The following is a 10,903-nucleotide window of genomic DNA, read 5'->3' on the forward strand; positions in this document are numbered from 1 at the left end:
CTTTGGAAAAAAAGCCCCTTACAGAACCCCTTATCGTGTACACTCAGCCCACCCAAACCCATCTTACTTCCCTTGCACTCATTTATAATATCCGATATTTTTATATATATAGACTAACCTCCTTAGACACCCCGTTATCCATTCCTCCCTTGCTACTTCAGATTTCATCTATTGGCTATTTTGGGCTTCTTCAAGCTTCGATACCCCCGCAATTCTTTTCTATTCTTTTATATACTAATATGTATACAATTATATGCAAGAGATGTTGAAGACGATACTTTTGATACTATACTATATGTAAAGTAAAGCCGTTTTTCAAGCCCTACATAACTACGAGTCTACTGGACCAACTATAAGCATACTGATCGCTCAATATCTTCACAAAATAAACCAACTGTGCATGAAAACTCGATTGAATCCGACAGTAACAGTGATAGTTATAAAAGAACGTTACTGCACCCCATTATACGCATCCTCCAGCTTCTTCACATCCATCTTAACACACTGCATCATAGCCTGCTGAACCCGGTTCGCCTTCTCCCTATCCTCATCCGCAGACAGCACCATCAGCGCCCTGGGGACAATCTGCCAGGACACACCAAACTTATCCGTCAGCCATCCACACTGCACCGGCTTTCCTCCATCCTTGAGCAGTGCGTCCCAGAAATAATCCACCTCCGCCTGGTCCTCGCAGGTCACGAACATGGAGATGGCAGGGGTATGTTGATAGTGTGGCCCGCCATTGAGAGCAGAGTACTCCTGTCCGCCCAACTTGAACGAGACAAGCACCGCGGAGTCATTGGTGATGGCAGCTTCGTTGACGATGTATGAATCCCCCTTGGTTTTGGAGTGAGGGTTGTTGGCGAAGATAGAGGTATAGAGTCTTGCGGCCTCGACGCCCTCTTTGTCAAACCAGAGGCATGGATGGATCTTTTGAGTTGGGAAGCTGGTCATTTTGATATCGTTGGCTCTGTAGATGGAATATAGCTTGTGTATGTTTGAATGATTTAGAGATATTTATTGAGATGATTCCGTTGCTGCCATGAGGAGTTGAGGTTGGATTTTATAGATGAAGCCCCTCGTGTTTAATATACGCCACACGCTTTAAACCCCAGGCAGCAAGGCCCTAAGAAAGTATGGGCATCGTATTCTAGGCATGAAGGGAGCGTTTATTGGTGAGATTCTCTCTAGCATTCTCGGCTTAGACAATCCCCATTCATTTTACTTATGCTTAGTTGAACGCTTGGTGCAGCCCGTATATCAGGCAGCACTGCCATTACATTGGTTGTTTGAGCGACTGAAGCAAATTCAATTACCTCTATAAATCTAAATGTGAAAATAGCCTAAGCGAGCCATTCCTCAAACAAAAGATCAAGGAAAGGAGAAACATTGCGAGTTACGGTATTTCTTAGCTTCAAGATATTTCCAATGTAGATATAGTGATGCAAGCTCCTTGTGTCAACAAATTAACTCGTTACCTAACTAATTAACCGCCCTGCGGACTACTCGTCCCGCAGGACACAGCACTCAAGCAATAGGTACGCAACTATACTGGAGGCTCTTTAGATAGTTATGTACCAAGTACCTTGGCTCCGTAGGTAGATAGTTACACCCCAAAGAGAAGTAATGATGATAATATTAATTTTCAAGAAAACGAACATCTTGGCGAACTTGGGCCTTATCGTTAGATGGTGGAAGAGCCAGAGAAATTAAGGAAATGGGGTATACCAACACCATAGGGATACAAAGGGGTCAACAAGAGAGTAAGAAAATGAGAACGAATACATTATGCCCATGCGCTAGGATCGTCCCAGGCCGACAAGACCAAGTAGATCATTTGCCCAGCCTTTGACTTTGTTAATTATGCTACCGAAAATGAAGCAGATTGCCCTTGGCTTTGACTGGTTGTTGCCGTAGGAGGAGGGGGAGGGGGAATACCAGCATTTCCACTGACTGTGGTAGGCTGCTGAACCGGGGGCTGGGTCGGAACTGGAGACGTGGATGAGGCCGGCTGGGGTGGATCTTGATCGTCTAGATTTTCAATTGGAGGGCTTTTCCCATCGGAGTGTAAACCGACAGGTTTTAAAGGGAGGCGTAATGTGCCATTGTTGGGTTGAGGTTGGATTCGCAGTGAATCACATATTATATTATATACTTCGATATTTTCTGGATAGTTGTTAGCAAGAAGATCTAAGAATATGCAATGGGAAGGGCTTACGGAATTCTGGCACTCGACTGTTTGCTTTGTGAGGGAAACTTGGCCCCCGAGCTACAAAGATAGCTCTCATAAGCGGATGTTCGTGGTCGTACCCATGTATCCCCATCGGATGGTAGGCTTTACCCTCCTTCTGGGCTTCTTTCACGTCAAATCCTGGCCTTTCGACAATCGCCCAGCCAGTCTTGGGGATTATCCATACTGGTGCGATTCTATTGCTCTTCGAGAAGTGGTACCGCTCCGGCATAGTCTCACGGGTATAAATCTCAAGGTAGTCGTTAAAGCCCATGAAAGTAGAGTGATTCTTCGCCTGCTCATATATCAATTGGATATCCTCCTTTCGTTTCGGTACAAGTCCGCGAAGGGGCCAGCCATCGATTCGCTCAACTAAATTAAGATCCACCAGGTCTTCAAGCTGAACTAGACGGTCTGTTGAGGTAGTAGCCATTCCATGATCAGAAACAACCACAATATTAACAACGTCGGTCAAATTCCTTTCTTCTAGGCCTTGCAGGATAGAAGCCAACATTTTATCAGCATTGGCAATTGTTGTTCTAATTTCCGTACTGTTTGGCCCAAAATTGTGTCCTGCAGCATCCACATTTGGTACGTAAGCTGCAATGAGCTGAGGTCTCCGCTGTTTAGTGGTTGGCGGAATATCCATGTCCTTTTCTCCGGGGAGGTCGAGTAATTCAAATATTCGGTCAACTTTTCGAGGCAGGGCCTCACTTCCATTAAATTTATCTAAGAAGGTTGGCTCAATTCCCATTATGTGGGCCTCGGATCCCGGCCACATATGAATAGCAGTTTTCACTCCTTGTTTCTCGGCAGTTGCCCAGATGGGTTCGGCTTTCCACCACTTTGGTTTCATACTCTTCTCAGGCTTCGTATAGTAGAAATCATCCTTTAGCTCGGGATCCCAAAAGGTATTTCCAACAATTCCATGGCTCTCGGGATACAGGCCGGTTACCAGTGTATAATGGTTGGGGAATGTAACGGATGGAAAGCTTGGAAGCATATATTTGGGCGATATTCCATTGGCTATGAAGGAGTTGAGGGTTGGTGTGAGACCACGGGTAAGGAAGTCGGCTCGGAATCCATCAAGAGAAATGAGAATGGTCGTAGGCAAAAACAATGAGGTGCCGTTGGATATAGTATTGGGGGATTGTTGGTGAGATATCCGATAACCACTTGACGCTTTATAAGCCCCTAAGTATAGAAGGCAGAATAGAATTATAATAGCGAAAGAAAGCAGAGAAATCATTCGACATGATGAGTCCTAGATAAAGATTAAAGGTGGTTAGTACTGGGTTGTTACTGTATCGATGATGTGAATGCGTACACTGGCAAAGTAGCCTCTGCTTCCGATATCACGAGGGTCCAAGTCGCTAGATACGGAGCTTATTGTTGATACGGATCGTGAATCGTCGTCAGACTCGATAGCTTTGCATACCCCCTCTTCCATCTCGTACATTAATTCATCATCTTCCCCCAAATTCATAGCGTCATTATTGCTCTGCGCAGAGCTCCTCCGCCTCCTCCGATCGCTTGTCATTGCAGCTAACGATTTTCTCCGCCGCCTACTCCGGTCCCGTTTCCCAATCCTCACACTAAAACTCCCATTGTCATGGGGATTGGCCCCGAATATTCTTCGAAGGCCATCCGTTGGACTCGATTTCGCCTTGATTAACAGTCGCTCCCGCTCCTCTTCTTCCTCTAACACGGTACGGTCGTGTTGTACCAGGTCGAGAGTACTTCGGGAAGCTTCCATGAGCTGGTCATCTTCAGAGTCCGATTCCTGATCGGATAGCGCGCGTATGGGCGCAGCATCTTCGTCGTATCCACCTGGGGAGAGAAGGTATGGAGTAGACGAAGGGCGGCGCTGGGTGGTATTTCGGTCGGCAGGCATTGGCGCGTGGTCGGATGAGGTTGACTGACTAGAGCTCAAGAAACAAATGACAAGGAGGACGAAAGGTCGTACTCCACCACCTTGGCCATTGGTGGTTTTGGGTGTCGCAGGTGGCGTATCAAACTGCCAGAGAGCGTTTTGCAGACTTTGGGAGAGGCGAATGAAATGTTTATATTGCCTTATCGGGATAAGGGACCCCTGGGGTGGTCCAGGCGTACTATCACGTGATGTAGGAGCTTAGCGGTTTTAAATATTTCATTGTATTTACCATCTAAGATACAGCTAGGGGCTTATTTTGGTGAATAACTTGCTGAGTCACTAAGGTTTTGCGTCATCGGCTGTACCAGGCTAAAAAGTACTTTAATAAGTGGGACTTTCCGCTGCTACTTCACAGTTTGTTTAGCGCCAGACTTTTGCTATGGTAAGGGAGTTTGAATCGCCCTGTCAATATGCAAGTGACTCTATTAACTAGTCATCAACTTCGGCGACATCTTGATGAGCGTCACGTGGTGGAAGCCTCGGGCGCAAAGACACAACGGAGCTGCAAACTAATGCCTCAGCATCTTGCTGAGCACTGCAAATGAAGAGAAATAGGTGTATAAATGGATGATGATGATGGCTATCTAGACTGGCAGCCATTACACGGCTATTTATCTGTACAAGAATGAGGCCCGTCGAACTGCCAGTGCCTACACCGATACAGAGCAGGGGGTGGCAACGGCGGCGTTTCGTATAGTTATCCGAGACGAAACGCGGCTCCAACAACATATAACGCGACATCGCCATCGGCGTGGAGAAGACATTTTCGTGTTCGCCAGACTGATAGTGGCAAGACAGAGATTTGGCACTGTATGAGAATATCAGCTATAAGAAGATCAAAACACCATGTATTTAGCAGTTGTGTAGATTGAAATACATACGTCTGAAGAACGCAGTCTCCATTGTAAAAAGCCATGGATAACTTTATTCGCGAGGTAACTCCCCTCGCTACTTCCAATATTCTGGCGTATAGTTTGTTTCTTCCCTCAACCGCTGCCTTGCACTCTTGCGTGATTGACAGGCAGTTTTTATGTTTCCATGATAGCAATTAAAGCGCTCTGAGAGTTCAGTCGCTTAACTATGGACTGAGAAGTCAATCCTAGCGTGTGGGGTATATATAGTTGCCCTTCATCGAGATAACTTTATTGGCCGTCCGGCCAATATTAATCGTAATTATGACGCTAGTCTCGGCCCCTTCTGATTCTAGCCATCTCCTTGCATCGATGGTAAGCTTGTTTCTTTCTCTCACGGCTATTCTCAACCGTAAGAGAAGGTGTCGTTGCTAACAAAAGCTCCTGTCTTGTTGGTAATATGAGTGTTTTCAGCGCCGTCTATATCCCCTTGTCGGCGCGTACTCGATAGGCGGGGAAAGAAATAGTTTAATGTCAATATAACCAGTTAGAGTCTCGACCGTTAATATTGTAGGTTCGCCTTTTTGGTTGAATGGTAGAATTCGACGGAGACATAGTCAAGGGGCTTGTTGTGGCACCGAAAAATAACCCTTAAATCGGTCGGTTGCCCTTGCATGATCGTTGAGGAACCGCCAAATTCTACGAGGGAAAAGAAGAGAAAGAAGAAGAAAATTAGCAGGAGCACTTGAGCAACGGTCGGGTTTTATATCTGCCCAATTGCGTCACTCCCGAACTGTGAATGGTTGGTTTCTTTCAGCTGAAAGTGGGTCCAATCAGACTAAATTAGTCACGTAAATATAGAGGACAAAGTAGATAAAGTAGACAAAGTAAACAAAGAGGACAAAGGACAAAGGAGGCAAAGGAAACGATATGAAAGTTATGATGTAATTGACTATTTGGTGTGTTCCTCTTAGCAATATAAAAATGGCTCTTTCCCACTTTTACTACTCTTCCCTTCCCTTGTCGGATGCAGCTACTCGCGAAATCAGTCGTTTAGTTACCAAGTGATTCAAGACTGTTATCTCTATTCCCACTCGCCAGTGCATCAGCTTGTAATTTCGCCTTCCAGTGTCCGGTAAGTTACTTTCTGGACCTCCATGGATGCTATGCTTACCACTTTTAGTCGGCCAACACAATATGGACTCCTCAACAGAGCGTGTCGCACGACACAGAAAGCTCATAAAAGATGCACGGAAGGCCCACCAACGCGCTCGACAGGAATCGAGTGAAGAGCTATATGATACACCCCAGTTCTGGAGAACAACACAGGCTGTACTAGATTCAGAGGATGTTGTCAAAGATTTGATGTGGCAGCGCCGAAGCGAGACACTGCCCACAAATGATGATGCCTTCGAAGCGGCCAAGAAAGAATACCTCAGACAGAGAGCCGCCAGAGAAGAACGGAGACAGTCAGCAATGAGAAGAGAAGAACGTTACAAGCAGCGGGAGAAGGTGTTGACCTTCCCCAAGACGAATAACAGAGCAACATTGAGAGCCATTTACGTTGATCTGTTTCTCGGTATAAGGGGAAAGACCTTCAGAGACAAACAGAGCGAATTCATCAAATCCATCCAGGCAGCGTACGGATCAAGAAAAGAAGGGAAAGTGACCACTTACTGCAATATCTTGACCGGCGAGTGGCACTTGCGAAAGTACTTCATTGCAGCGCACATTTTTCCGTTGTCCTTTGGACAGCAAGCTATGGATCATATATTCGGAAAAGATGCTCATGGCGAAATTAATACTGCTCGCAACGGTCTGTTTCTTCCCGTCGAGTTCGAAGAGGCATTCGACGCATATCAAGTTGTGATTGTCCCTCATGGATCGCCCACGAGCCAGCCACGAGAGTGGCAGGTTATTCTTCTCGACCACTCTGGCTTGAAAAATGTTCGTGTTTCGGGTATGACGTTTGGGGAGCTCCACCAGAAGAAATTGATCTTTGCCACTGACGCCAGACCCCGAGCTCGTTACCTTTATTTCCACTTCATTCTAGCTATGATATCTCACTATCGTTCCGGGAAGTCGACCGGCGTTATCAAAGACGAACTCCCGGACTCCATGATACCATCTCTGACTAGAGCTTGGGGTAGCGAGGGGAGCTACCTTGCTGACAATGTAATCCATGGATTTATTGAGAAAGTCGGTCACGAGCTTCCTGCAGAACTCGAGGAAAACATGCGCCGCCAAGGCTTTCGGGGGTCATTCGACTCTGAGGCGGAAGTCGAGGAGATCTGCGAGGCTGCCAAAGGAATCGACCTGAGAAGCGATGAGGAAGACAGCGACAGCGACAGCGACGACGACGACTTCTTCATTGCTGACGATAGAGAGGATGAAGAGGATGAAGAAGATATGGATGATCTGGACGAAGAGCGAAGAGAGGTCTGGGTTTGACGAAAGACGATAGCTGGTAATGGTAATGGTAATGATATTCTAGCTCCAGCGGTTTTACTTTTTTACAGGCTTCTACATTCTAGCCGTGTGTTTCTCTTCTCCATCTCTTATTCCCGTTTAAATGTTCGTTGATACCTTATCATATCCAAATTGCATTGGTCATGGCTAGCATGGAGCCGGTTGAATCTTGGATTTCCGTTCGGATAAAGGAGTTTGTCGAATCAACTTTGGCATGAAGAACATGATCCCCCTGTACGATAGCCTGGCGCTTAAGTAGGCCTTTGTCGGACAGAAAAAGAGCGACAGCATTCTCAGGAAGACCCTTCACCTCCAGAGCTACCAATATGGGGCCATGGGTATTGTTTTCTTTTTTGCCCCTGACTTTGTCACCGACATGAATTGTATCGCCGTGGTAGCTGAGGGTGAACTGGATATCAATGCTTGGGTCCCGGACGATATACGCCCGGTTTAGACGAAGACCATCAATGATATGTGCCGTTGACAAACTCTCCGAGCGAACCACAGTAGTAGGCACACCAACAGCAGACGGGGAGTTATGATAGTCGCTTCCACCGATAGCAAATACCCTTGACCCCTGAACAAGCATACTGTGCCACTTATCGACGGCCTTCCTATCAAAATCGTTCCAAACTCCGTTCCAGACTTCCAGTCCATCCATGATATCGAAGCTAAATGACCAGTCGCACGCAAGGCAGTCGTTGACAAACGGATGATTAGCCACTGCAAGACCTCCTTGACGCTGAACCCGTCGAACAGCCTGGGAGATAGCGGCGCTATCGTTCCCCTTATAACGAAATTCGACCCATTCGTTCCAGTTGAGACCCAGTGCATTCCAGTGCCCGCCGCGGGTGGTCACCTCGATGCCTCTTCCAACAAGTAGAGATGGCGGAGCGACAGCACCCCAAATCAAGCCCGATGATTGCGTGTTGTGATCTGTACTGAAGAAGAACGAAAGATTGGCTTCCTGGGCAAGCTCTGCAACTCTTTGAGGTGTCTGTTTGCCATCGGAGTATATAGTGTGAATACGGAAGTCCCCTCTGTACCATCTCAAACCAGACTGTCCGTTTCCGCTTTTCAGCTGGTGAATATTGCTCTCTGACTCGTTCATATACAGGCTGCTGTCTACAAAGCTTGGTGCAAAGGCTGGCTGGAAGTAGGACTTCACGGGTTCAAAGCCCAGCTGGATGTTCAATTCGTAGTCAATGCCTTGAGGAACTGAGTTGTATGGGCCCAGGGCTACAGACCAGACACCGGGCTGGATGGCACCCGCAATGTAGCCAGGGGAAGCATATTCAGGAGTAATAGTAAAGTTATCTCCTGCACCACCGGACCATCCACGAAATCCAGTGGTGAAGTTTCCATCAAGGGCGAGATGATGGCCTCTTTGGTCCCAGCATCCAAGGTCTAGTGCATTTCCCTTGCCTTTCAACGAGTACTTTTGTAGAACAGAAATCGAAGTAGTTCCTTCAGGGACGTCAAAGTCCACAAAGACAAAGTCTAGAACTTTTTCTGCGGGTATATGGCCGGTCAGGTTCAAATGGATGGGTTGCTGGCCGCGAAATGATAGCAGTTTAGTATCTGTGGCTGCAGCTGACGCAGTTGCCCATGCAAGAGCTGCAAAGGATGTAAGGATCCAGTCCACCATTTTAACTCCCAATAGCCGTGTAAAGAGCGTATGATGAAGGTACTAAAAAATATACTATTTCTAGCCCTTTGACGTACATATATATGGTTCGAGCTCATATAACAAACCAGTTAACTAGCCGACTTACAATATCAAGGGGCAGTGCCTAAAAAAAAGGGTGGAATGAAGAGGAAATGAAAAAAAGCGGCAAAGCAACAAAGCCTAGGGTTGTGCCGTAGGTGGCCTGTAACAAAAAGTCGGACTCGAATAAGTATCACCCATATGATGCTTGATACCAATTGAAATTTACCTGAGAATTCCACCACGTAACATCAACTTCCAAATAGACAATATCTTCCTTGTGGCAAAGGCGGCATCGGAATAGAGAGTGCTTAACAGACCAATTCGCAGAAGGGACGTTAGGGGCAGTTTAATCGAACTCTTCGGCCATGTGGGTGCCTTCGTGGGAACGGTTGGATAGATCAGTAGTCCCTTTAGTTTTCTGTGGACATGGCCAGCTGTTATGAGTCAGCCTCGCAACGCCGGCATAATCCCGGGGCCCAATCTTCGCAATCCTGGTATAGAAGCATCCTCGCCCGGGTTGCAGTCACAAACGTAACCATATAGCTATCCCACCAACCGGACGTTCTCACAGTATCTTAGATAGCGTACCTTCAATAGCGCCGTCTTACTGTAGTTACTCTGTGAAAGGTGCACAGGCCTCTCCCGGTATTATGCGACAGCGCCTTCGTGATTTCAATATTTGGGAAGCCTGTAAGGCATCCAAACAGAATAAAGTAGACCATATTACCCCGCTTTTAGGTATAACATGCAATGACGAGGCTTTAAGGGTTTGAGATATAATAAAGCCGCCATCAATCTCCACAGTGCCCAGTTTTTCTTTCCCCAAGCACTTGATAGAATAACTTACAGACTTTAAAACAAACCTTCTTTCATCTCCATCCGCAAGGTACGATAACTCTTCGCTATAGACTTCATCGTACATTATAGATATTGAATGTATGCCCTCCAGAATCCAGAACAAAATGGCATTTGTGGCGTGCAACAAGTGTGGCAAGCATAAGGAATGCTCTGCCTACCCGGGCTCGAAAATGTACTGCAACCGGTGTGCTAAGGAACTGAAGTGAATTGACTTGTTACTAAGTCGAGGTCGTGGTTAGTGCTATATTATTACACTGTCTTATCTTTAAGCTGGTTTATCGTATATACTAACTAATCATTAACTTCAGACATTTCACCGATATTTAGTTATCGGAATATAACCAGGGGCACTCGTTCACGGAACCTACTACATCGATATATCTTAAAGCGACTTGAAATGCGTTGGGGCGAAGAGAAGTAACTTACTGTCTTTACAGGGCTTATAACTACTGTACTGAGTGATCTGATCCACTCGCTTTGTGTTTTCCAGTTAAATAGTTATAACTAGTTAATTTAACTAGCAGCTGTGGGGTATTTCAACATGCCCTGTGATTCCGTTCTTTCTTCAATCAATCTACCAGGGCGTGCAACTACAGACCTTCACCGTTAAAGGCCACGTTTATGTACTAAACTTTTCAAACAATACTCACTCCCTGATAACAAATCTAGGTTCCCTTGTAGGGTAGAAAAATGTTATGGTTCCCTGTGACTGCCATCTTAGAAGCATCTACAGCACGGTCGAAATCCTTCCCAGTCTCGGTCCACCTAAGTTTTGTACTGAGCATACTGTCAAGATTCGTTACTACTATTGTGCGGAAAGGCGGTTAGATGGTTCAAGGAGTTGAGGAATT

At 46.2% G+C, this 10,903-nt stretch overlaps 5 protein-coding genes across 5 annotated transcripts; 1 reads left to right on the top strand and 4 right to left on the bottom strand.

Annotated features, from left to right (window-relative positions):
• Positions 1 to 450: 450 nt before the first annotated feature.
• MGYG_05255 (3-demethylubiquinone-9 3-methyltransferase) lies at positions 451 to 954 on the bottom strand (the record flags this gene model as incomplete). Its single annotated transcript, XM_003172617.1, has 1 exon — positions 451 to 954. One exon carries the CDS (start codon positions 952 to 954, stop codon positions 451 to 453), a length of 504 nt encoding a protein of 167 aa, XP_003172665.1.
• Positions 955 to 1,861: 907 nt separating this feature from the next.
• Positions 1,862 to 4,124, bottom strand: MGYG_05256 (ectonucleotide pyrophosphatase/phosphodiesterase member 3; the record flags this gene model as incomplete). The annotated part of the gene is made up of 3 exons (XM_003172618.1): positions 1,862 to 2,166; positions 2,219 to 3,494; positions 3,558 to 4,124. 3 exons carry the CDS (start codon positions 4,122 to 4,124, stop codon positions 1,862 to 1,864), a joined length of 2,148 nt encoding a protein of 715 aa, XP_003172666.1.
• A 468-nt stretch (positions 4,125 to 4,592) lies between these two features.
• Positions 4,593 to 5,079, bottom strand: MGYG_05257 (hypothetical protein; the record flags this gene model as incomplete). The annotated part of the gene is made up of 2 exons (XM_003172619.1): positions 4,593 to 4,971; positions 5,045 to 5,079. The coding sequence occupies 2 exons, from the start codon at positions 5,077 to 5,079 to the stop codon at positions 4,593 to 4,595; spliced, it is 414 nt and encodes a 137-aa protein (XP_003172667.1).
• Positions 5,080 to 6,211: 1,132 nt separating this feature from the next.
• On the top strand, positions 6,212 to 7,465 carry MGYG_05258 (hypothetical protein; the record flags this gene model as incomplete). Its single annotated transcript, XM_003172620.1, has 1 exon — positions 6,212 to 7,465. One exon carries the CDS (start codon positions 6,212 to 6,214, stop codon positions 7,463 to 7,465), a length of 1,254 nt encoding a protein of 417 aa, XP_003172668.1.
• A 139-nt stretch (positions 7,466 to 7,604) lies between these two features.
• MGYG_05259 (PHP domain-containing protein) lies at positions 7,605 to 9,131 on the bottom strand (the record flags this gene model as incomplete). Its single annotated transcript, XM_003172621.1, has 1 exon — positions 7,605 to 9,131. The coding sequence occupies one exon, from the start codon at positions 9,129 to 9,131 to the stop codon at positions 7,605 to 7,607; it is 1,527 nt and encodes a 508-aa protein (XP_003172669.1).
• Positions 9,132 to 10,903: the final 1,772 nt, after the last annotated feature.

This window comes from Nannizzia gypsea, genomic scaffold (assembly GCF_000150975.2).
Source record: "Nannizzia gypsea CBS 118893 supercont1.4 genomic scaffold, whole genome shotgun sequence".
Classification (NCBI taxonomy): domain Eukaryota; kingdom Fungi; phylum Ascomycota; class Eurotiomycetes; order Onygenales; family Arthrodermataceae; genus Nannizzia; species Nannizzia gypsea.